General features: G+C 44.2%; 1 protein-coding gene across 2 annotated transcripts; it reads right to left on the bottom strand.

Moving 5' to 3' along the window:
• Positions 1-47: 47 nt before the first annotated feature.
• On the bottom strand, positions 48-26,681 carry uba7 (ubiquitin-like modifier activating enzyme 7). Of its 2 annotated transcripts, XM_037490940.2 has the most exons (24): positions 26,501-26,680; positions 26,233-26,401; positions 24,800-24,934; positions 24,539-24,645; positions 24,353-24,443; positions 24,001-24,133; positions 23,808-23,905; positions 23,571-23,714; positions 23,254-23,418; positions 23,016-23,120; positions 22,838-22,918; positions 22,310-22,465; positions 21,669-21,834; positions 21,383-21,579; positions 20,562-20,626; positions 19,076-19,286; positions 17,343-17,417; positions 16,467-16,668; positions 16,290-16,381; positions 14,351-14,443; positions 13,019-13,210; positions 2,644-2,745; positions 1,634-1,716; positions 48-590 (listed from the first exon to the last, which is right to left on the bottom strand). In XM_037490940.2, the coding sequence occupies exons 1-24, from the start codon at positions 26,545-26,547 to the stop codon at positions 458-460; spliced, it is 3,042 nt and encodes a 1,013-aa protein (XP_037346837.2). In that variant the 5' UTR covers positions 26,548-26,680; the 3' UTR covers positions 48-457. The 2 variants fall into 2 exon arrangements, with proteins under 2 accessions (XP_037346837.2, XP_037346838.2); XM_037490941.2 differs by lacking the exons at positions 48-590; positions 1,634-1,716; positions 2,644-2,745 and adding an exon at positions 2,773-3,709 and having other exon boundaries at positions 26,501-26,681.
• Between the last annotated feature and the right edge of the window lie 64 nt (positions 26,682-26,745).

Here is a 26,745-nt window from a genome sequence, read left to right as displayed (position 1 = left end):
TTTTCTGGTTGAACTGGGAGGTTCCAGTGAAGGACGCGGATATAATGGTTCTTCATAGACATTTATTGAATTATTGTATGAATCACAAACCGCAACCAAGCACACAATGGATAAATAACCCTCATCATACGTACAGCGATGAAGTAAAATGCAGCCAACCAGAGAAGCAGATGAGAGCAGCTTTGCAAAAAACACATTTCAGTTGTAAATGTCAACCAAACGTTGGCAAATGGAATTTTCTTGTAACAATAGTTCTGGAATTACATCTGGAAAAGTTTGTGCTTTTAGTAAGACGATACATTTCAATTTTCTCCCTTTTCATGATTAAGAACAAACATGATTAAAGTATGCCATCGAAATAATCAAAAGACAAATGTGGAAGAAACCGTTAAAGCAACAAAATGCAGTTTGCTTTGTTCCATTACAACAGTCCCATGTGACGCCTTTTCAACGGAAATCACATGAGCATGTATCTGATGGGGGGGACAGTCTCACAATCCTCGTCTTCACTGAACGAGGGCATCAACTCCAGCATCTTCTTGTGTGGAGGGATGTCTGTCTTGGTGACCATTTTCACCACGTCAGAAACGCTGCAAAAGTACACAACAGGACGGCATGAATTACACATTCTGAAACATCGCAATACTGACTAGTTTTACACACAAGCATTCATGTCGATTTTAAAAAGCGTCTAACCCTTTTTCTTATTATCAACACATCTCATGAAAAGACCAAAAGCAGCGTATTAATCCTTTCATCAAGTATTTATGTATCCAGAGCTTTATAAAGCGTAATAAAACAAAACATATGGGGAACTGTTATTGAGGATTTAAATCTTCAGTTGAAAGTAGCGTGGTTTGGGAAAATAGGAAGTAATGCGGAGGAAGTATCACAAACACTGCGGGCCTTTGTCTAGATAAAACTAGTAATACCAACTTCAAAATGAAGTGATTTTGAACGGCATCTAACTTTACCCGAGTTCCCTCTTCTGGGCCCGACACAGGAAGCTCGGCGCGGGGCGACGGCGCAGGAAGTGGCCGTTGGAGAGGGCATTTGTCATGTCCGCTTTCCACGTGGCCATCACTCTGCCCCTCTCCCTCAATCTAACCCGAACAGCTGCTCCCCCGGGGGGGGGGGGGGGGACCTCACGCGGCCAGACACACGGCCCGTTTCAAGATAAACGCGATGACGCCGTTCGTTATATATTTAAACATCTCCTTGAAAGGTTCCATTAAAACCTGATTTATTACAGTTTTTCACCTTCTCCTGGAATCAAAACCTCCCTCGGGCTGCGCATTCTGGTGTGATAAGAGTTATAGGTGTAAAGAGTTCACACAGCACAAGGCACGTGGGTTGTTTTACATAATAACGCTGAACGAGCCCAAACTGCGCGGCGTCTGTCACATGCAGAATTTTAAAAGGTGGATACTCGTTTAATTGTTAGACACCTATCCTCCACAAACATAGGGAAACCCGATGCGGATCGGTGTCTCGCTCGTCCGTCCTCGGGGGGACGCACGCCAGTGTGTCAACAGGCTCTCTGCCCAGAGGAAACACCTCATCCTGCCATTAGCCTCTGAGCAAACAGCGGGAGGCAACAGTGTGGCAACATGTAGCCTCCAGCTGGACGTACCTCTGCTTGAGCCGCTCCTCTTGCCCCCTGTACAGGGCGGCGTTTCCATAGTAGAGGCCACAGATGCTCAAGTTATACGTATCCTGCGCACAAAGGAAGGATTGCTTTTAAAATGCACAGTACATGAGAACAAATGCAAACAACGCATCGCATCAAAGTGTAAAAGAGGTCATTTCTGCAGAGACGGCGGTCAGCGGTGCTAAGTGTCTGATGGGTTGACCTGTGGCCTCACGCATCTGCAGCACACCCGACCAGTCAAAGGTTAAACGAAACCAGGAGCAAGTATGATCACTCGCCCATTTATTTTTCCCTTTGCTTCGTTAGGACTGACGGAAAGATAATTAATAAATCAAGGTTCATGTTAAATCGACCGCCATGTGCTAAAACATTTCTACTGCGAGTGGCCTCTGTCGTATTCTAAAGACATTCTGAATATGTAAGAGCGTTTGCACTTAACTAGATATGCAGATACTTATCTTTGTTGCATTTGGGATGTGAATTATCTTTTACAGTGGTACGTTGTATTCGGGATTACTAAGAGTTGCAATAATCTGATCAACTACGTGCTCCATGTTCATAGTTGAAGGACTGTCATTGCAGCGTTTTGGATGGTGGAACTGACAGCTCGACACTTGTCAATGTCGTGAAAACTTTGATTTTGACTTGAATATCAAATTGGGACACTCCTTGTACTTTGACGTGATGTGAAAGTCCGCAGACCAGACTTAAGTAGGTAAGTACCACATATATGAAATAAGGGAAAGTTTACAAATGTTTTCAACCAGTTAAGAGTTTAAAAAAAGCTTGACCTTCTTCTAGGAGGGTAGAATACAGTTACAAAGTTGTGAGTGGAAGTTATACACCGGTCAATGATTTGAAAGAATGGAGTAAGGTCAACAGGTTTAGGGATAAAAAAAAAGAAGGAAAAACTTGTTCAAAACATGCACCCAGTTGCACCGGGTGTGAGGAGATTGTATGTTCCCTTGCTGAAAGGAATACGGTGGCCGTACCTTGATATACTGGACAAGATCCCCCAAGGTCATTTCCTGTTGACCGCAGCGTCTGCCCTCGACAAGGAAGTCATCCCACAGGGTGTATTTCCTCCCTGCGACCTGACGATAGACACATTGCACACACACACACACACACACACACACACACACACAAAGTGGACAGATGAAGTGCTTCCTGCTGTGATGGGTGTGCACAAAATGTCTGGTCGTGGACACTCGGGAGGCAGAGGGACTGCATTTTTCACCACTGTGTTAAAAAAGCAGAGAGAGGTGCGGGGTGCAGGGCCTCGAACAAGCCACGCAGAGGTCAAGAAGAGGGCTTCCTCGTGTACCATTACCTTCTTGCTGTTCTCAAGTTTCCATGGAGAAGACTTTGCACAGTTTTACAATCATCTTTGCGTTTGTGAAATAGAAATGTCGCCATTTCGGTGTGGTTTTGGGGGTGGGGGGGGGGATAGCTGTGAAAACCCGAAGGGGGCTGCTTGTAAAACTGGCCGGCCCGGTAAGCTCGAGGCTAAGAAATAACAGCAATGACATTTTTTTAGACACCTTGTGATATTGCACTTCTAGTAACAGGCATTTGAGCTTTGAGGGGCAATTTTAACGCCGAGTCCTCTGTGTTAAAGACACTTTGTGTGATAGTCCACAGTAGAGGTCCAGAGTAGCTGCTTCTATCTCCCATCCCTGATGATCCGATAGATGTATAATTGGTTTTCACATGTGACTCTCTGTTTTCCACAATCATCAAACTTCCCCTGACCTGAATTTATCAACAAAAATGCAACAAAAATGCGTCATGTAGTCAGAACCGCCCGAGGACACAAGCGCTTGTTTGGTGAGAGAAGATCAAAACTCGGCTCAAGATGTGAACACGCAAACTCTGGCTAAACCTGGGTCCAATTATCTCTGCTCTAGCAGCCAAGGGGGGAACTTTTTCGACTAGCCCTCACAACTCCAACCACTTATGTTGGGTTTGGGGCTACGGAGGCACACTCGGGGCAAACTTCTCTTTAAGCCTGACGGGTGTCTCGGCTCTTTGTTCCAATGTTTCAGACGAGGCTTTCTGTGGAGAAAAAAAACAGAGCCTGAAGAACAAAAGACCATTATTTAAAATGATCTAAATGTGAGGTCATTGTCAGGCATTTAAAAGCACTTCTTTTATGCAGTGAGTTTTTCATGAGTGTTTTTTTTTGTGTGTGGATTCAGATTCTACACGATGATATGCAGGCTGTATTTATGCTTTCCCCTCCCTTCCTCTTTCTCTTTTATATCTGTCGCACAACTCTGGAAGCCCAAAAAATGGTCGAGTGACTGTAAACCATTCAACCCAATTGTAAGGAAGAAAACACAAGCGAGGACGCTGTGAGCCAATCTCGCTGCTAGAAACAATTGCAAGCGGTTTCCCGCAAGCACAGCTACATTTTCTCTTTGTCGTGAAATCTTAAGCACGAAAAAACTAAAATGGACCAAAACAAACAGTCGTCTCTGGGGAAAGAGAAGGAATGTGAAGGAGAGTTACTGCTTTCCTCTAAAAACATCACTGAGCCAACTTACCAGCATAGGTTTACACAAAAAGATGCTTTGTAGTGAGTTTAAATGTCATTTTCTTGTACTTTACACAACTTCATCCGCTACAATCATTTTAAAAAAAACGCAACCCACGCTCAAGCTGGTGTTGAGGTTGTTGGGGAGAATTGCCGTCTGATTCATTAATGCTGAGAAATCTCTACAAGTTCTACTTAATCGTCAATCACGGCTGATAAAATAGTGGAAGCGTCTGGAGTTTTTGGAGAGTTAAGATAATTGCATTAAAAGGACGTCTCTGGTGGTCAAGGCAAAAAAAAAAAACATGAACATAAATCGTGTGCTATTTGACCATTTCAGGAAACCCTGATATTTATTTAATGTCGCTTACAAGTGAGTTGGGATCAAATATGATCCGATACTAAAAAAATCCAGACGTGAAGCTGACAGCTGGGATTTGAACTGCACTTGTGAGTACGAGACAAACTTCACAGCTGTGAAGTGGGATGAAACCACAATGGTGTTCATGTACGTTCACACTGCTCCGATCTGCTGTCCACACGTCGCACTCTTTATTACAAATGGGTATTTGGACTTCCCCCTAAAACATGACACAATTAGCCTTTCCAAGACAATAAAGAAACACAATGACAATACAAATATTGAACCACTTCTCACTTCACTAACCTGTCCGTCATCGCTAATTCAACAAAGAATCACATTGTTTGGATGTGAAAATCTCCTTTCTTCTCTAAAAGCTAATTATGTTTAATACTGTGATAATTTACTTCATAGGATTATTTGACACTTTTAATACAACACTAAATTCTACCAAGATATTCTATCAGTATTTGTGGCTTCTGCATCGTTAGACATTATGCTCGTCATATAAAATCTAAAAAGCTCAGTCCAAACTTCAGGCTACTTCCTCTTGTTGACAGGAAAGCTTGTTCAGCTTCCGTGTTCTTCCTGACGAATCTGAATTTAGACAGAAACGGTGTCCAATGACAAAGTTCTCATCAGCTGCATATCAAACACCCTTCACCCTGCCATATGTATATAAAGTATATATACTACTTTCACACACAATACACAACACGTCTGCTGTGTAAATACAGATAAATGATATATTTTGAAATGCTTCAGAATGTCCTCATTCTTACCTATTTTCATAATGTGGTTATAGAAGAAAAGCGCATTTTAGATTAAGATCTAAAAATTGCAAGATGCTAAACATCTACCAACTTTAGTATTCCGAACCCGAGAATATTCCATCTCATCCAGTCTAAAGGGAAAAAAAACAACATTACAGCAGTTGATATGGGTCAACATTCGCTAAAGCATAAACTTCAGCCTGACAGAATTACAGGATCAAAAGGTCAGAGGATCCTGGCTTGATCACAAAGAGTTTCTTCCCATCAGTCTGAGATCTCTGAGAAGGCCCGAAAACAAATGTGGACCGAACCATGCGGGCCAACAGTAAAACAACGTATCAAAGGGGAGTAAGGAATTAAATCAGCTTCAAATCGTTCTAAATGAAGCATTTTCGTGTTACGTGATGCTTGTCATCAGGGCTTTTTTTTTTTTGTCCAGATTTTGAATGAAGCCCAGCGCAGCCCGGGGAAGTTCGGCCCAGTGAACGTGATGAGGAGGTGAAATGAACACAAGTCGGATCTCGATCCCCTTTAGGGAAAACAATCGTGCTGGACATTTGGCACGGGTCACACTGCACGCAGAGCGTTATTATAATGTCCGTTTTTTAATCTCGCCCCTTAAGACAATGGAGCATTTTTGGAAACAGGAAGCCGGGGATTAGCTAGCAAGCCTCGATAAATCCTCCCCCCCCCCCCCCTCCCCGCCCCCCCCCACGCAGTCTGCCACAAGAAACAGGCACGCTCCCGCCTCAGCTTCATTATCGGGACAGAATTCCCACAGTGGAAACGTTTTTACAGCCCGCTGTGGCCTCTTCCTTCAAAGGCCACGCTTCTCCTTCAAAGTCGAGGCTTTTAGGAGAGAGATCTACGTGGTCCTTTTGATCGTCATTTCATTTTAAGCTCACTTTGGCTTCTCTTTTGTAGATTTCACCCAAACATCATATCCTAGATTAGTTCTTAACTCAAGTTCGGCCACGTTTCCGTTCACATGTGTTCACATGAACATCTGGCCGCGATGCTGCTGACTAGCGCATATATATATATATATATATATATATTATATATTATATATATATATATAATGTATAATATATATATATAATGCAGGTCAGGCAGGAATGCCCCAATGGTTATTTCAGCCAAGTGTCAAATGTCAGAAGTTGCTATTTTTTGTTAAATTAATTAAAATTTTGGAATACTTTCAACTAAACATAATTTCATACTTTAAGCAACAGATGGTAATTTATGTCTTTTTAAATTAACTCATATGTTATCAAGTGTTTTATGAGATTATTTTTAAAAAAAACCTACAAAGAAGGAAACCCCATTCCTTAAAGCTAAATCTAGGAAGTATCTTTCATGGTTCAAACAATCACTGCATTGTATGGAAATATAAAAAGGGCAATCCATTTCCTCATGAATACACCTTCACACCTACAGCACAGATCCAATGGTGATGTGCAGCGATACTGCCCACAACATCACAACATCTCACGGGTCACCAGGTGGAAAAGGAAAAAAAAAATCTATTCACATCTTAGTTCTTAATACAATGTCAGTAGAAATGCTGGTACGACTGTGTTGTCAATGAAAGTAGCATCGTTGTGGGAATGGTTACATTCTTCTGATGAAAAACACAACTCATCCCAAGACTCCCCCCGACGACGTGTTTGAACTTTTTAGCCCACTCTTCATTTCTGCCCCAGGCTCAAAGCATCCAGCCGTGTGTCACAGACAGCACTGTGGGGGCTTGAGTTGAATTCTGGGTAATGCAGGCATCGGTTTTGCCCTTCTTCTTTTAATTGTCCATCAAAGAATATTTTAACCTGCAGATTGACCATAATTAAATAGATAATGTAGAGCAGTTCACCTCTATCTACGGGAACAAGTTTATGTTTTCCCGTGTGACCTTTTTGAAACAAATGTCTCTTGTAAAGTGGGCCTTTCTCTGAACGGGAGTGTCGTCTGCTACCTGATCACTATTGATCGCCTCTCTCTTTGCACTGCGATGAACAAACAGATGGCTCAGACCTCCACCCGCTCCCAGCAGCCCAATGGAATGATCTATCTGTGAGACACCAGAGAATCGAAAGGACACCATCCCAAAGACAAATAAAATATTGAGGAGAATAAAATATGTATTAGAATCTTATTATTCAGAATAGTAAACTAGGTTTTGAAGGTTGACTACACCGGTGCAGGGACAGGCAGGAAACACACAACGACTGAAAGCTGCCCGCCAGTTAGCTTTGAAAGGCGTCCATTGACGTGTAAAACAGCAAACAGAATCTCAATGTGATTGTCTTTCAAATGAGAAGATAAGAGCACTCCGCCTCACTGAAAATGACCTCGGGCAGGAGGGCTGAGTCAATATAATGCTCCTCTCACAAATGGGCCGTTGACATGCTGGAGCCTGGAGAGACATGCACATGGCAAATGTTTGATTGACAGAGTCACGGTTGTAAAACAACAAATGATCACCAAGTGGTCTGATGATGGACCCAAGGCTCGAGCTTGGATTCCACGCTGCAAAAGCCGCCAGGATCAATTCGCCCCCCCCCCTCGAACGTGAGGGGAGATCGGTGTGTCCCTGCCGCGGGTTCACTGATTCAGTAACGATAAGGCACGCCTTTTGGTTGCACGCTGTAATGAGGTGGTCAATGATGTCACTGACGTGAGTTATTGACATCTGTGGGTCAATATAATGTCAGCAGTTTAAAAAAGCTGAAAAGGTTGTCGGATACAAACAAATAAGACACACGGGACTAACACGCCGCTGGATACTTGGTCAAATGAAGCAGTCTTAGCTTTGCTTTTGCACACTTTTGATACAGAGGATGAATTCTAAAGATTCCATTTGATACAGTCATTCATTTCAGTTGCTTAAGTCCCTCTCAGCTGATGACATGGAAAATCATTTAAAAAATCCAGACGCGCTGCTGCCAAAGGTTCCTGTGTCGTTGAAATTAAGTAAAAAACATAAATGTGCTTACTAAGCATAGAATGAGCACCCCGTCGATGACAGTCATTAGAAGCTTTTAATTACCATAGATCCCCGGTTTTCCTTTAAGAGTAAATTTGTGGGACCCGTAAGACCAGTAAAAGTCACTTTATTTCTTTTTCCACAACCCACTTGGACATGTGTGGGTTGTTAGTCGGTGCTCTGCATACACAAAGCACAACACACAGTCTGCAGGAGGCCAGCAAACAGACTCTCCTGCCGGGCCTAACAGAGCAGACGACACAATTAGCCATCTGGGACATTACCCTTCCATACAGTGACCCGGGGTGGGGGGGGGTATATGTATGAGGTAATGGTTTCCTGTGTGTCTTGGTGGAGAAAAGGGTGAGGGGTGAAGATGAGACAGAATGTGAATGATTTTAGAGTTTAATGTTTATGGTCATGAGAGACGTCTCGGCTCAGAAACTTGAATCAGATGTCACTTGTGGGAAACCTGCAGCCCATCCCCCGCCAACGTTGGCGCTTTAATGAGAGAATAACGAAGCAGGAGGACAGAGACCACTAACAACGTCCACATGCTTCACCCAAGTCAAACAAAAGTTGGAAGGAACATGGATAAATACCTTGAAGTCAGCTCCATTATTCTTTCCTGAAAAAATAAACAAAGCCACAGCAGAAGTACCAACACCTCAGAAGTAGTTGATTAAAATTAGTTTCAGAAATTTGCGAAGGTTGTAAAAACAATTCCTGACGTACTTTTTGGGTGAAATCAAGCGTTAACCGTGTTGTTTGCTCCGCTTTAGTCACCGCATGCTCGTCTCAAGCTTTAAACATTTGAAACATTTAAACATAACAGCGGAGTAGACCGAGTTTGTCCAACCAAAAAGCATCCGTGCTGCTGCGTTTCTCATTCAAGACTCTGGCCTGTGGCTCATTGGACGTGAGGAGATGGTTGAAGAGGATTTGAAAGAGCTGCTAACTAAACACATTCATAGGTTTGTTTGGATTAATGGGGGAGCGTGCATGGAGGAGCAGTATGATATATACACTACTAAATTATCTGGAAAGCTATCTTTGAGTAGACTTTTTTTCTAAATGGTCTCTAGAGGACGACTGTTGTCGTTTGATGCTGCGCAAGCAAACCACCGGTCTGCAGACGTGTTATTGTTTGTGATATCACAGACGATGAGCCAAGGATTTGTGAGGAACTAAAGAACCGTAGTGATGAAACAATGCCGGGTGACTAAAAAACACAAGGCCAACAACAACAACAACAACAACAAAAAACTGGAGGAGAACAGAAGGCCCAAGCCGTCTATGTTGATCACAGATTACTCATTACCCCGTGAGCGCTATTGATGTGTAGGTCTTGAGTTACAAGCTGCACAATGCAGGGAGCTCTTCGAGGAGTACTGAGGGCCTTGGATCATGTTCACCCTGTTTCGTTACCGGCACAGTCCGGGGAGGCTGTGCAGGGTAGCTTAAATCCTCCTCTTTGTTTGTTCTCTTTCTCTCTTCAAGCCAATCCACTGTGATGCACGTGACAGATGTTGGACCGTCAATTACACAAGTGCTTTAATCACAAATCATGCAAGCTGCATGTAAAACAACATACAAACCACGCAGCCGACGTGCAAACATCCGGGCTTTTCCCTGACTTTTTTTCTGCTGAGCAAGTTGACAGTGGAGAGGTATTGGAAACAGAGAACGGAGCAGATGAATCCCTGCCTCCTCCTGGTGCTCTGCAGACCACGCAGCAAGATCACATGAACGCTCACAGGGAAATCTGTTTTCAATACACTGCTTCCTGTGAAGCCAGGAAATAGCTGTCATTTCTGCAGGCAATTAACGAAGAAACAGTGTGAGCGTCGACCTTTGTGTGGCTTCCTTCAGATCAGGAACCTTGCCTCCGACACCGCTCGAAAAAAAAGGGGCAAGCCGGAGAAGAGAGTGTGAAAGGGCACAGAGTTAAGGCTACGGCGCGCAGGACGTGTGTGCAGAAGAAGGGAGGATTTCCATGGCACGCAACCAACAGGCAGCATAGCGCACAAGTAAAGACAGCGTACACCGGGGCCGAGTGAGGAAAGCTGCTGCGGGGCTTTTGGATGGAGCTATTTCATTCCTCTGTCCTGGCGTGGGGAGATGTTGTTCTTCACATGTTTTACTGCAGCTCAGTTACGACTGCAGGACTCATTAATTGTCGTTGCACTTGAAATAACTCTCTGTGTCTTGTCAGGTTCAGTTTCCTGCAAAAACAAGCACTGTCTGCCCATATCCACTGTTAATGTTCTGTAAAAACACTGAAAATTTCAGATTTAATTAAATGTTTTATGCCCCAGGATCGCAGTGTTTCATTCCATTGAGAATGTTTTTCATGCTGTATTTTGCACTTAATTTTTTTTTTTTTTTGAGAGTTTGAAAGTTTCACACGTCAAGAGCGGTGGTCAAATGTATCAACACAATAACCAATGAGGTACATTAGAGTAGGATTCGTTAATTTAAAGACTGCAAATTAAATCACGGTAGCGACAGCTGACCTAAGCCAACGTCAAGCTTTCTGGCCATTTTGGAGATATCCATCTCTGTGATCCGCCGGACTCGCCTCTCCTTTAGCGTAATGGCCTGTGCCCCCCCCAACAGAAAACATAAACACAAGGAGGAAAAAGATACTGGAGAATCGCAGCGTTGATTATGCAAGTACAGCCTCCCGTTTGTTTACATATTTCTGCCTCCATAACAGCGGCGGGTGTATTCCACGGGAACTTCCTATTTTGGGAAACAGCCACTTTAAAGCAACACTACCTGGAAAAGGGTCAGCGCGGTGAACAGAGTGCTACACGGCCACCTCTGAAACTCACACATCTGAATGTACAAAAAAAAATGTCAATCCCAACAACCCACTCACGGACACACAACCTCCTGAGCTCTTTGTTGTTGTGAGAATGCAGCTCACATCAGTGCGCTGCCACGCGATGCTGCGGCTTGGACTGAGATGTGAGTGTTGATACCTGATATATTAATGAACTGAGACTGAGCTCACGAGGAGAGAGGTCCAAGTCGTTGCAAAACGTAAGCCGAGCTCTTGATGCTGCATGTCAGATCGGGGGACGTTTAACGGCTGCACGCCCGAGGTCGCTTCAAACGCCGCCTAATAAAACCTCCGATCTTAAGAGAGATTAGAGTGATGAAAGAAGATCAATAGCTACTTTTGTGACCACGGTAGACTCATTTCAGCTATTGGGAATAACTACATGACTTTATCTGGCAATATTTTACCAGGTATACACACACACACACACACACACACACACACATCTCATCACACTCATCTACGCTAGAGTTCTATCTATCTATCGATCCATCGTAGATGAGCTCAAATTAATTGATAACATACAAACATTTAGACACATTTTCTTATTGAATTGAATGAGAAAATGGGTCTAAACCTTTGACTGGGACTGTGTATGTTCAGTACACACTACATATAAAAGTGAAATATCTATTTAGACAAGAATCAAAGACAAATTTCCAACTAATTATGAAGACTCAAGACTAAAATATTTCCTCTGGCAGACGTGAGATTATCTCCCACTTAAAAGACTTAAGGTTTGGCAGCCAAACATCCTTCTCTCCCCCTCCCTCCGTCTGTCAGCTCCTCATTTTACTTTGTCCCTTAAAGCTGATGCAGCAACGCTTCTTCGGGCCCGTGTGAAGGGGCCCGGCTCTGCCCGGCTCTCTTTCCGTCCGACCTGCATCCAGCAGCGTCCCGTCAGCAATGTCGCGCCTTCTGCCCAAGCATGTGCAAACACTTTCGCTGACCAACTTTTTCAGACAACAACTGTTAGAACACCGGGGGCTCTGTGAGTGAGGAGGACAGAAATGCACAGCAAAGTCGCAGCTGCCTCTGTCATCGCAGCAGCCTTTGCTGCAGCTGTAGCCCTTTTTGCCCCCCCCTAAACCAAATCTGAAACCAGAGCTACGGTGTGTCAGAGCTCCCTGCCACACTGCGCCCTCACGTAGCAGAGGACACAGCTACCTCACTCCGCTGACCCCCAATGACCCCCCCCCGTCTGTCAGAGGTTCAAGGCTCGGAGCGAGAAAGCTGGCGAGGGGGGAATCTATTAATATCTGATTCCCTGCAGAGGGGAGAGACTCAGGGCAAAGCGGTCGGGCCTCTAAGGGGGCAGCAACACTATCTGACCAGATATCTTCTCAGCTTGGCTTTTTGGATCCGGCCTGTAGCTATTCTGTGTTGGGAGTTTCAAAGCTTGGCAGATGTAGCATAGAGAACTCAGTGTGACCCCGCAGACTGGGTACAACTTGAAACGTTGGGGCGGATTTGGTCGTGAAAAGGGAGCCACGGGCGCTTTATATTCACTTCATGAGTGCAAACACAGAGGCAGACAAGGGTGTGTTTGAGTCTTACCCGCACTGAAATGCCCTGAGGATTATGAGCTCATATGCAAGAGATTGACAGTTAACAGGGTTCTTTTACTCTGAGAGCACATATTAATGACTTAATGTGCCACTGAGGAAAGACTGAAGGATCAACATAGGACCAGACTGATTTATCCTCAAAGTAGGCAGGCTTAAATGATAAATGTACATACAGTAAGAGTCTGACAGGCTGTATGAAGGGCTCTACTCAGGTCCTATATGGGACTGACTGCTGTGTAAACTGAACACAATCACTGACTGTGATTAAAAAAAAGGGTAAAGAGCTGTTACTCACTTCAAAGTTGTGGGCCTCGCTCGGTCGGGAGAACACAATGTGTGTGGATGGCAGGTACATATAAGCAATGCTGTAGGAGCTGATCTTCCGGTGACCCTGCACCAGTTTATACAGCTCCAGGCACATCAAGCCTGCCACTGCGGCCGTGGTGGTGGCTATGGCTGGGATGATCCTTCCAGCTATGCGCTTACTCTGTGAAGGAGACAGGAGGCAGCGTATTTCTTATAGACTCCAATACAGCCAGGTAATTAGTGTGTCAGATAAATCTTGTGATGTTTTTTTTTTAAACAATATTTCACCATGATGGATGGGTAGTTCAAAGCAGCAAAACAAAATCCCTCAAATACAGGTACTTTAAACTGTACTGAAGTAGGCTTACAGTACTTAAGTGAATATACCTCAGCTACTTTGCACAACAGCTCACATTGTTCTTTTTTTACTGCATTGCATTTATATCCCAGCTATAGTTAGTATAACATATGATGCATTTGTATAGACTAAGCTACACAACACAGCAGATAAAAGAAAGTTACTTCAACCCAGTGCAACATAACTGCTGCATAAATACAGTTCTATGCAGCAGTTATGCAAGTACTGCATGTACTTGTATCATGTAACACTGACAGGGAACATTCTGCGGTATAAAATGTGTGCTTTTATCTTAAATACTTTACGTGTTTATATTTATATCAAGTTTTGCTTGTGAAGCCTTTTGATGCGTGACGCCCATTTCAATGCATTACACATTCAATTGATTATCTTACATTAACTTTATAATGCTAGAGGTATATCAATACAGGGGCATTGTCCTTTAATTAATATTATCAAACTCTTGATACTGACAAACACACACTGTATGAATGTTTGCAGTGTCGATCCTGTACAATGAAAAAAGGGTAAAATAGTGACTGAAATTCAAGTTATTTCTCGACAAGATCCAACATGTGGACATTTCTTTTTGATTGCACCCCACCCCCCCCCCTCATTCAGCAGCACCCCACCCCCCCGGCCTCCATCTGTCTTGGCCGTTTGTCTGCAGCCGCGGCGGGTACAAGGCCCGGGCTCAGGTGTCACCTCCCAGGCGACAGGTAAAGTGCGGTGATTAGTTCTGCTCCGGGAACAATAGGTGAGGCGGCTGCTTCTGTGGCTTCAGGGCAGGTGTGTGCAGCACAGACTAAAAACATGACTCCAAGGGAGGGGGGGGGGGGGGGGGGGGGGCACGTTGGTGTTTGTGCTCTCTCTTTATTATTAACCTATTTACCTCTAAATATTTGTAACTCTTTATAGATTTTTTTTTTTTCCCCCGATGATGCGCTTGGAGAACATGCTGACCTGGTGCCGATCAGCTGCAGGGATGTCATAGTTCTCTGCCCTCAGGTTAGATGCAGCAACAATGTAGTCCATGTGGAAGTTAGTGTCGTCGTCCTGTGCCATGTGGGATGTTGAACAAACAGAACACGAGTCATTCACACAACACACTCCGAGGCTAGAAACACAAGACAGAAATGTGTTTATCCAACGCCACAGTTTGGCTGCTTTGAGCGTGTTCCAGGCTTTGTTGTTGGGTCACTTACGTCACTCTTATACATTACTTGGTCACCCTAATAGAATGCACGGGAATTCAAATTTCCCTTTTGTGATTGGCATGGCCAGTGAGGTCATGGCTGCTTCGGCGGCTCGACAAACACTAAAAAGGGGACTGCCGCTCGGGGATGGCTTCAGGGGTTCCAGAGGAAGCTTCTAGCTGGCAACCTGATGCATTTGAAACCCTCCTACACACATTCCATCTATCCACAGCAGGAACTGGGCACCGAGGGATGCAAATGACAAAGAAGTGGGAGCAGGTTACCTCGTACACCTTTATTCCTGCTTCTACTGAGTCACCGAATGCTTTAGCAGAACCTCTCTCAGGCTGAGAGTCACATTCCACACCCTCTCTACATTCTAACCACCGCCTCTGCCTGCCTGCACCTCACCTGGCCTTCTGATACCTCTGTGTGGAGACGTTTGGCCCGAAGTGAAGATTTCGACACCGTGATCATCCTGTCACACTCCCAGATAATGAAAAAGCTTGTACGGGAGGTGAGAATTTGAAATGTTCTCCTCCTTTTCGGAGGTTTAGCAGAAAACCATGACATCAGGGTTAAATAAGGAACATGAGATACAGAGGACATATTTCTTCCCAAAGGGGGGTTGATTAAGTATGAGGAAAATTAGCTTTAAGGACACAATTACTCAAGATGTCACTCTGTTGTGTTGATTTGTTTAGCTAAAACTTGTTATTAATTTTTCTATATTTTAAATTCTTTACCATGATCCATTTCCCCTCTGCTGAAACGTAAATAGAAAAAAAGTTGCTACCCTCGTGGCACTGACGGGGTCGTTTAAGAGTCACGTCTTTCTTCTCTGCTTACTTAGTCGACTTAGTTGAATTTATATGGAAAAAAAAAAAACCGCACTCCCAGATAACTTATTGGTAAAAAAGGACCTTTGCACTTTGATCCCACAGACCGCATGCAAGACTTCAACCAAGCGCCAAACACCGATTTAATGTCCAGACAGCAGATGACTATTCGTTGAGAGGTGTTGTGAAAGAGACTGTGACATAGACGCTAATCTGCCCCCGGGTGCTCAGGGTGCCACTTCAAAAGAGCCAGTCGACGCGCTGGCGGACAGTAGTATCCGTGCTGTAATCCACTTCACCAAATGGGTTCTAATGAGGCTCCGACACTGGCCCATATACGACATAACGCAACACCCCGTGGCATGAAAACTACCACCACAAACAATTGTCTCCACGGTGTGGAGTCAAGGGCTAAGTTGCTAAACAAGAAAAGGCATCAAGCTAGTTAAAATAAAGGGTTCATTGGTGGTACCACAAAGCAGCTTTTAGGCATTTTTCTGTTGTTTGCTAGAAGATGAAAGTGACAAAGAGGCACCTTCATAGACATAGACATGCATTTGTTCCACGTGGACTGGTTGAATTGAAAAAGTGTTATTTTTCATTTCGGATTTAAGCTTCTGAATGTATATCTTAGCGCCAAGGATTTATAACGGCAAACAAAGAGCACAAGTGAGCTCTGTTTCACGAATGTTTTGGAGGAACAGCACGGATTCGGGTCATCGAGGACCCACAGAAGAGGGTGGAAAAAAAGCGTATTCTGAAAGCACCCATAGATTTAAATCCAGCTCCCTGCTAACACTCGGCCGCCAACCTGTCTGTGGCTTCTGCAGAGTAAGCAGCAGAGGTGTCAGTGCACTCATGCCGCACCTTTTCAAAGTCGATGGGGTACATCTGCGTGAGTGAGCTTTCCAGAGATGACGAGGCCAACTTTCCTTTCCACTCCTCAAGTTCGGCTTTCTCTGGTGCAGGGAAAGAGAGTTAAGAAAATAAATTCTGGAGGAAAGTGATGTAATGAGAAAAAATATCAGCTATAAAATCCCTTACTGGCATCATCTTGGTCATCTCGTTTCTCCTCCTCCATCTCCTCGTCAGTGAGATGAATCTTCAAGGATGACTTGGGAGTGAAAGATGGCAGGTGGACTTTTTCTAAGGTTCTTCTAATAGAAGTGCGGTCTTTTGTCCCGCTGATTCCAAAGATCTGCCCATACAGATTAGCTGCCGCCACAACATAGTCCATGTGAGTAGTCTAGAAACACAGAATACACCATAAACTGCTATTTGTGTTGTCTTTTTGTGGTATATTGAGGTAGTGCATGCTGTCCCTGAGCCAAACAGGTAACTGGAACCATAGTCACTTTCTTCTCGTTTTCTAGATAAATGAAAAATGGAAATGACCCTGTCTCTGTCAAACACGTCACACATGTAGAGGGGCCAAAATAATTTGTAGAGGAGATAAAAGTCAGATGACATGAGATGACATTTCTGACAGAGCAGAAAAGGAGGAAAGCTGCGGAAGGGAATTCGATGTGAGATAATGGGACAAGTCATTTCTTTCTGCTGTCCATGCATCACCGCTGCCTTCCAAGTTACAGTATTTTGAGTGTAATACCGTCCCGTTGCCTCTTCTGTGACTTAATATTAGAGTACGTCCAAATCAGCTTGGTTAATAAAGACTTGAATGTGGGCGGAGAGCAGATTATTATCTGCATTTCATTGTCCATACGAAGGTTAAGTGGCATTCACGGCTCAGATAAGAATCCAGTATATGGTCGGAGTGGGGAAGAGACTCTCAGCCCAGATTACGAAGGAATGCAGGCGGTCATCACCCAGTACTGTGTTATTCACCCATTCCCGTCCACTGTTCTTAGGGTGCATTTCGTGATTACTGCTGCAGGAGGAATTGGACCAGATGCTACTTACAATGTTGGGGTCAAAGGTCAGTGGATGAGGGCATCTCTTGGATCCGGCCCAGAAGGGTAGACCAGCAGCAGTCACCTAAAAGAAAAGAAGGAAATCCCTTTATCGAAAGGATCAACAGCTGAAAACATTGAATTGATTTAAAAACATCGTGTAGAGCACAAAGTCAAGACGAGGGCAACGCAGATGGCAGAAGTGAAATCGATAGGAAACCAAATATTTGCGATACGTTCAATGCATGCGACATAAATAAATCACACATTAAAGGTTGTAAGCAGAACAATGATGGAAACATGACTACTAATATTAGTGTTAACAGGAACACTGGCCACTGGAGTATATTCTATACAAAAGTAAAGAGTTCTACAAAACACTAAGATGATAAGGTAAGACAATCTTTGTCCCTCATTAAAAATAGGATACACTTATTTGCTTCTTTTAAATGAGCTGTTATGTGTATTTTCATGAACTAAAGGACGTATCATGAAACCTACGTAATAAACCATCTCTCCCAGTTCTCTAACGACCTTCCTGTAGACCGGCCAGACTAACACGGTTATCAGTCGCGTGTCGACTACACAATTTGTACGTCTGATAAAGTAACAAAGGAGCTGAGAGCTTTGATGTTTTCCAAATGGTTCCAATGGTGCTGGGAGAGAGAGCTTCCTACTGGTGGTGCCATTTTTCACTGCAGGGGAGCGTTTTACAGCTGCCAAAAGGCATCGACAGCATCCTCCTTTCCTAAATCGACCCAAACGCCTCTGTAATTAATTAACGATAGGTGAATTATGAGATTTTGTATTACTATTTGAGCAATATTTTACTGTACCGTAACAAAGTGTCGTAATTTAATACATTGAAAATAATAAAATAGACTTCTTTTGTCTGAGTATAAACTACAGGCTATTACATTTACAATTTTGTGGAACTGAAAAAGCCACAAATCATCACCAACCTGAAGAACTACGATTAAACAGTTTAATCCTCTAATTCTTCTTTGGTCTTTTAGCTACAACCAGATCTTATACTGAACAGTTTCTCACTCTAAAGTTATGTCCAGGGTTTAAATGCAGGACCACACTCACTTCTATATGGGGACAAAGAAGTTGTGACACTCGTTGACACGCCCACGCGTGTCAGGCTGATTTGTGCACGCTAACTGACGTCTGCGTCTCTTTATCGTGGTTCCTCAGAAAGTTTGTGGTCAAGAACGAAACCGCAACTCTCACCGTTACCGAGACAACCAGAAAAAAAGAGAAGGAGAAAACGATAACAATAACTGACAAAGAGTTCCCCCTGTGCTGTGTAGACATTATAAGGTCAAACTAAAATGTTTGGAAAGGTTCAAATTCAAATTGTGTGTCACATGACACAAGTTTATTTCAAAAGTACCCAAAAAAAGGTAAAAAGTGTTATTTTCTCTCTCACGAGGGAATTCCTATCACCCTGCAGACATCTAATGGAGCTTTAGACGGGCCGGGTCTGTTTGGCTTGATACTGATCCGAGGCCCCCAAGGTGTGAGAGCAACATGTGACATCACTCTGAGGGTTTGTAATCTGGTGAAGCATGCAGACACAGCGATGGCTTTCAGTGGCTTGAGTTTCAGACACGTCTCGTAGAGGTCTCAGGGAAATATGCAATGTTACACCACGAAGTGCCACGTAAAGAAATGTGAAGATCTAAACGTTTACGTTATTCTTGTGCCAATGTGTCCATCACTCTGGTGTGAATCTACCTCTTGGGGAGGGAAACAATGCAGCAGCTGGCGGATATCGTTGCTATAGAGAGTCTCCCACTTGCAACGTGCCCAGCTCACACAGTCCTCCCAGCTCGTTGGACGCTGTCCTCCGGCCTCCATCTTCTGCAGGCTGCTCCACAGACCCCCGAGAACCTCCAGGGCCTCGGCGTCTCCGAGGCCAAGAGTCCGCTCGACGAACCCTTCGTCTCTACAGGAGAGAGTGCAGCAATCCATTTTGATCGAAAAACACGAAGCACACATTACACAGAAGGTAATAATGTGCTGGGGGGAAAAAAGACAAGTATGCTCTAAAGTTCTAATAAAGTGGATAAAAGCTTTTTTACTGAGCTTTTTTTGTTGCTGCGGTTAAACTGTTGGATTCGACTGGTAACGGGAAGAATTACGAAACAGTCCTTTGTAAATTAGGGTGTTGTCTTGATACGGACTCAGGGGGGATTCCATTGACACTTGGCTGAGGATTATTAGGGAGAAGAGGAAGCGGTTAGTAGTGAGTTTGTAGCGTGCTGGATGGTGTAACTCCTCAGCAGACGTCACTATCTTGTGCCAGCTCACCGTCTTTGCAGTAAAAATGAGGAATCTGCCTCTCATGCCTCTCAATTACACCCAAACAGGTCCAAACAAGAGCATTTTGCCCACAGCTACATCGAGCTGCATGAGTCGGAAAATAACACAATAAAATGTGACTGTTATTTACCGTAACATCATTAACCAGATCTTACTAGTTCATTATTGTAAGTTGCTTTGGATAAGCGTCAGCTAAATGACATGTAAGGTCTTAAAATGTACTGGACTAAAACGTGGAGCTGACCTGCTTCATTAAATTCTCATCTCTCTACACATCAGTGTAAGATGAGAAACTTTAACAGCTGTTTTTTTCTCTTCTGTTTAAAGACACAGGAAAGTGTGCATGTGCTTTAAAATGAGAGGGGGGAGGGGGGGGGGGGTTAGTTGAAATCTCACCAAAACAAACAGAGAGAGACACATCTGAAAACATGGTTGGATCAGGCGCTGTCGTGCTGCTACATTAGTAGTAGGGCAATGCCTCTTCCTCCTTTGACATATTGTTTAGAACACTCTTCTGCATTAATCTAATCTCCCCCCCCCCCATACAACAGATGTTTGTAAACCAAAAAGCCTTTAATTAGTGATTTAGAGGAGGAGGATACGTTGCGTAGTACACACTTTATACGCATTACAGACTGTTTAGGTGGTTTTTACTTGGGGTTTTGCTGCTTAAAGCCAACCACGTGGGGGGGGGGGGGGGGGTACATTAGCGTTTGTAGATTTCCTGGAATGCTTCGTAGAGGAACAAAAAAGTGTTGCGTAATGACCGAGGAGTAGTCATTAAGGTGCAGCAGACAGGCAGCAGATTGAAAAAAATATAAATATATATATACACGTTCGTCAGAGGCAACGCTTGTTGTGGAAAACAGCGTCACATGACGATGGCATCATATCTCACCTCAGGAAGAGATTCACATTTTCAGGTGTGTGTTTGAAAAGTCCCTCGAACTGGTCTCTCGCCCACTAAAAGAATTACGTTATTCAAACGTTGTTTAAAAAAACATCCAAGAATACACGAAAATAAATTCATTTAAATGATAAAAGCGTATTGTACGATACATCTTAATAGAAAAAAAAAAGTAAATTCTCATTAAAATACAAGAGGGATAAATGTCTTACAGATTCACACTGGGTCATTTTATTGTTAGGATTAGCAACACTGGTCCATACTGCAATAATCCAATGGATTACCACGAGATCCGCTACACACATTCATAGCGTCCAGATCAGGAAACCCACAGTTTTATTTTTACAATAGGTAGTTTGGCTGAACTTATCTTCATGTTAACAAAGACTTGGGCTAACTTTGGCGATCACTTAGCTTAACATTTAGCGCCATCATGTGGTCACATTTTTATTTTGTCCAACACTTTGGTTAATGATTAGCAAATGTCAGCATACCAACACGCCAGACTACAATGGTGAACAACAGGGTGATAAAGCCTCGAAGCAACAGCATGTTAGCATTTTGCATGATGAGCCGTTTAGCATTGAGCTCAAATCACCATTGTGTCTAGCGTGATAAGACTCTTGATAAGACTCTAGAGCCGTATCACACTACAGTATGTACTATACTGGCCATCGACAGCAAGTAAGCATTAGCCCTGACACTTAAAGAGGGACATACTTTATCTTTCTGGTCATTCAGTGGAGGTTTCGAAGCCAAAACTAAGGAAATCAACGAGTGCAACTAAAACACAAAGCCAAATGACATCGTACCTGCAGGGTGTGCTCAATGCGGTGGGGGAAGTTCTTGAGAGTGCACAGTGGGATGGCTTGATTGGAACTGGATGTGTTTGGGCCGTAGGACTTTGTCAGGTGAGGCACCACCACCACAGTGCTGCCCTGGCATCCTAAAGTTCCTCCCTCCACCAATGGTTTCCGGTGTTGAACGCAGCGTCCGTCAAGGTAGACCCCTGTGCGGCAGAGGAGGTGATTTAGACTGTTGTTTTATAACCATTCGTGGTTAAAAAACTACTACAGGCCTGAGAGAGAATCCACTCACTGGCTTCCACATTATCGAGGGCTGCAGCTACTCCATCAAGACCCATGAAGAAGTTGTAATCATACACTCCTTCACTGTCAGGGTCCAGCCGGTTCTGGTGAGCGGTGATGTTCATCCGTGGGTTCATCTCACGCACCGCTTTGGCTGCAACGTCCGACTTTGCTTTCTGTTCATGGACAAGTTACTAAATGAGAAGATGTCTGGCAGATTGTGTATGGAGCGAAGTATTCAAAGTCACGGACAGATGGAGGGGGAAATGATTAAAATGTTAATCGATGCAAACAAATATCCTAATATTATTATTTTACTATGAAGACTGAATGTTCTTCCATTATATAACAGTAGAATAAACCTATTTGGTCCGCAGGACTTGTTGAATAAATTGTTTAGACAGCAGCAGTTGTTTAATCAGACATTTGTGAGCAACTATTTGATATACTCCTAAAAAAAAGACTGCCTGAAGTGATGGAGGGTGAATGTGTAATCTGACACAAGCCATCTTAGATTGACAATACCACCCAAATCCCCCTGTCCCATTTGCAAGCCCTCTGACCCGCCCACTTAACCTGCTGTAACATGAACCAGCGGGCTACCATGGTGAGATTCTTCATTAGAGAGCATGATGTTGGGCTTTTTCTCACCCCAATATCCTGAGACCTGAACAGAAACTGCCGGTTCAAGTTGGATCTTTCTATAAAGTCCATGTCTGTCACAGTGATTTGGCCTTCTTCTCCGGCCCCGAGTCCCATGAGGGCAAAGTTCTTCAACAGCTCACATCCGATGGCACCCGCTCCAACCTGAAAAAAAAAATGTAAAGAGAGACTCAGAATAGAGGTACGTGTCTGCTGGAGCAACAGGAGAACGCCATCAAATGAAAGAATCGTTTTACACATTAAGGAACCTCCGGATACTTTGCGTGCACCTTTTAGCGGTGATGAGAGGAACACGTGCATGCACTTTCTCTAACAAACGCACACATTCAGCCAGTAAACACCTCTAGAAGGGAAACAGAGCAAGGGCTTGTCACGGCTGAACGGCCCCTGGACTCCAGCTATTTCCTGCGTGTTTCCTGCATCATTGACCTCAGACATGATCGAAGGTAAACAGACATGAAGCTCCTGCGATCCCACAACGCCCCCCGCTGGACAAACACCAGCCCTGCAACTCACCAAGAAATATTTCTGCCTTCCAAGCTTCTCCTGGAAAGCCGCCCCAAATACGGCAGTCTGTCCATCGTATCTTGTGCCTTTCTGTCAGATAGGACAACAAAAAAAAAACCATCCAATTAAATACTGACGCCCATTCGGATCTTCCGGTTATTATGTTAACAGAGATTTCTTGGCCTACCGCTGAAAGGCAGCGCTCCGTCAGTTGGTCCTCGTCTTCAGGGAGGCACTCCAGCGCGTCGAAATATAGCCACTGCTGAAGAGGCGTAAATTTTCCACTACAAGCCTGCAGGAACGTTCCAGAGAAAAACCCAGTCAACAAATAGTACTCGCAGCATGTGCCAAGTTACGTGCAGTTAATACACACAATACAATAATACGATGTCAGGAATTGAGAGATGTCACAAGCATTTCTTTACCTTAATAACTTCTTGAGCTGCAAGGCCTCCGATGAAAGCATTGATAGGAGCCAGCTGGCCCTGGGCAGTGTAGGAAAGGCTTCTCACAGCAGCTTCATCCAGCTGATCCAGCTGTGCAACTGCATTCAGCTCGCCCACTATGGCGAGCAGGGAATCTGCATCTGACTGCATGTGAACAGAAAACATAGTGTAAACTGCTGCAATGCTTATATATATCATGATATTCCATATCATTTGAACGTGTTTTGATAATTATACAACCTGTTGAATACTGTCAGCTAATGACAGTACTGTAATATCCTGAAACCTTCACCGACCTGAGACCGAGGACGAGGGAGTCGCCGTTCTTTCTCCACAAAGCTGTGGAGGGCTTGGAAGGCCAAGTGCAGAGTTTTGTGCCTGTGTATTTTTCCATTGGTTTTCAGCAGCCCATGGTCCAAAAGAGCTTCACGTAGTGGTTTCTACAATTTACGTTGTAGTTATTTCATTGACAAAAAGTACACTTTTACAGAAGCACAAATTAATGAAAGATCCAACAAAGTAAGGTCACTTACAAATTTCAGCTTGAAGGGCTGTTTAACCTCGGTTACTACTCCTCCCCGTTCATACTCAGAGAACTCTGAAGTGTTGCCAATGCTGAAGAAGTCCTTCCCTGGTCATACGAGTGACAAATATACAGAGAGTGAGACAAGAGAATTCTCCTCATGACCACTGCCAACCGTGAGCAGGAAACAAAGTGACACCGACCACAGTCTTTGATCTCCACAGGGCCGATGCTGTTGAGCTCCGTCATGCCTTGGACCTCAGAGAAGATGACTTTAGAACCATTTGAAAATTCACTCTGCAGGTCCTCTGTCAGGAACACCATTCCAGGATTTGCCTAAAAATACAGTTACGTTGTAAACATATACATACATGCATATATATGGAATACCTTTCACAGCCCAAAGACATGCAGGTTAGACGACTACTACTAGTACTACTAGTACTACTACTAAACCTGACAAGTCTGAAATGCCCTTTTCCAAAAATACTCAGCCGGATGAGCAGGTTCGGCTAACGGATACGCCAGAAACATCCGGCAAATGGAGGGCATTACCTTAGAGACGCTTTGTATCAGCGCTGATGCCGGCTCCTCCCCATTCTCGTCCAAGACCTCAAACTCCTCCCCGAAGTCACAGAACAGCTGACTGCGAACCAACCACAGGGTTTCCCCTTGTTTCGTTCCTTTGCTTTAATAAGTACATTCAGTCTTTTATTTTTTTTGGGACAGTTTTTCACTTACCCACAGAGACCTTTGGTGTCCGCTGCAATGAACTTGATTCCTCGTGAATGGCAGAGCTCATCGAAACGCTTCTGATCCGACAGCGAGGAGTCGGTGAGCACCACCACCTGAACAATCAATCGTCTTGTGTCCATCGGTCAAATATTTGAAATGGCAAATATTTGCGTAATCATTACATTTTTTAATGAGGGATGAAAAGCGTTGTAATCCCAACAAAATCTATTGTGCACCTAATACAGTGCAATATACAGTAGTTAGTACCTGAAACTGCAGAAGCAGGTCCTCGTCCAGTGGTCCAGTGTGGGCCGAGACACGAACATGAGGGTTTAAGGCAGACAGCTGTTGCAGGGAACATGTGGCCCGATTCTGACCGAGGTTTGACTCCTTCAGGAAAAACTGGTTGAAAAATGTAATTACAGGTTGTGTAAAAAAAATCCCCAGATGACGACTGTATCACAGAGTCGTCATCCGGAAAGTGAGTTTGCTCAGGTTTGATCATCATGAGCAACTTTCGAAGGTCTTGTCGACAGCTTCTTCCAATATTAAGAGTTAAGTATCGCTCAAAATGACAAGTCCAACATAAGATGACACTAACGTAGTGCGGTGGGGTCACGTTGTCTCCTCCCAACCAAACAGCCAATCAGTGGGATCACTTAAAAAGAACCCGTCGTCAAGGCCTCATTCCCCTTTGGTCCTATGCTGCAGAGGTATGTTGTGTTCTACTGTATTTTTCATCCTAACACAAACTCCCCTTTGGTCCTATGCTATGCTGCAAAGAGCAAGAGAAAGAGAGAGATGCTGTTTTGCCATTTTATAACCTTATAAAACCACTGATTTCCTCAGTTTTGTTTGGCGTGTTCTGTGTTTGCTGTGTTGAGTCAACATGCCTGTTTTTTTATAACCTTACCCGTTTATAGTGGTTTTATTGTTTTCTCTAATACAACCTTTCTTAATTATAACAAACACGTCTCTACCTTATCCACAGTGACTTATTTGCGTGCCGTGGCTATTTAAATCTATATTTCTTGGGGGTGTGAGTCCCCAGGTGGCGTCGTTGGTTTCTTCCCCTGAAGCCCCGTCACAATCTGGTGTTGCAGGATACGTTAAAGACAGAGACTTATAGTTTATTTTGTTCTTTTCTCTTTGTATCTGTGTTTTGTTGATAGAACTTGTCCTTCAGAGGTTTGAGTGTGCAACACCGCAGCAGGCCCCGGGCCTGGACCCTGAGAGACGCCAGTACTGCATCCTCTCTGCACTGTTCCCTCATGGAGGAGGAACTTGCCCATAGGAGGTGTCAGTTGTTTAGGGGTGGGACGGGTCTTGGCGCTGTCTAGTGGGTGGAAGAGGTCCAGTCTTGTATACGTGCTGAGCGTCTGTCACCAGCTGAACAGGCACTCCTCATTTATGACCAGGAAGAGATTAAGTACCGCTCTCTGGAGGAAAAGGAAGATCCTAGTAAAATTCTTACCATATTTCACAAATTGTATGGTTGTACCTGGGTCTTTGCAGGAAGACTTATTTTTCAGAAAGCAACAAGAGGAAGAATGCAACAACACCACCTGGGGACTTGCACCCCAAAAATACAGATTTAAATACCCAAGGCACGCAATTAAGTCACTGTGGATAAGTCACACGTATGTGCTTTATCTCCTAAAACATTCACGGATCGGTTCTTTTTAGTGGTGTGGGGGTACCTGGGAGGAAAGGTCGGTCCACACCGCCTGCCCTTCGTCCTGGATGGTGACGGACTTCACTCCCGAAAGGATCACATTTTTGGCGATTTCTACCCCGAGACCGCGCATTCCCGCAATGAGCACGTCGGCCGTGCCCATCCGGCGCATCGCCTCGTGCCCCAGAACATACCTGTGCAGGTAAAAAGGGAGAAGCGAACCGGATGGGCCACCGAGTCCACACACTCAGCGTTACGCTGATTTGCTTGTATCGCGAGTCGGTTCTACTTACAGTTGCCTGGAGTAGAACCCTTCGTCAATTTCACCGAGTTCCGACATTGTCCCCTGTGAGGTGATCGGTCTGCGAGGCGAGGGATCAGCTGGAGTGACACCTGACCAGAAACCCGCACGGATACAACAACCGGGAAGAGAAGGAGAACCGGTTGTGACGAGTTTAAGGAGCACATATCGACTTTCACTTTCGTTTCAAAGTCTTTGAGTTTTTGCTGAAATGCCAGTAAAATGGTTTCAGGTCTG

Source organism: Pungitius pungitius, chromosome 8 (assembly GCF_949316345.1).
Source record: "Pungitius pungitius chromosome 8, fPunPun2.1, whole genome shotgun sequence".
Lineage (NCBI taxonomy): Eukaryota > Metazoa > Chordata > Actinopteri > Perciformes > Gasterosteidae > Pungitius > Pungitius pungitius.
This window is presented reverse-complemented; position numbering and strand designations above follow the sequence as displayed.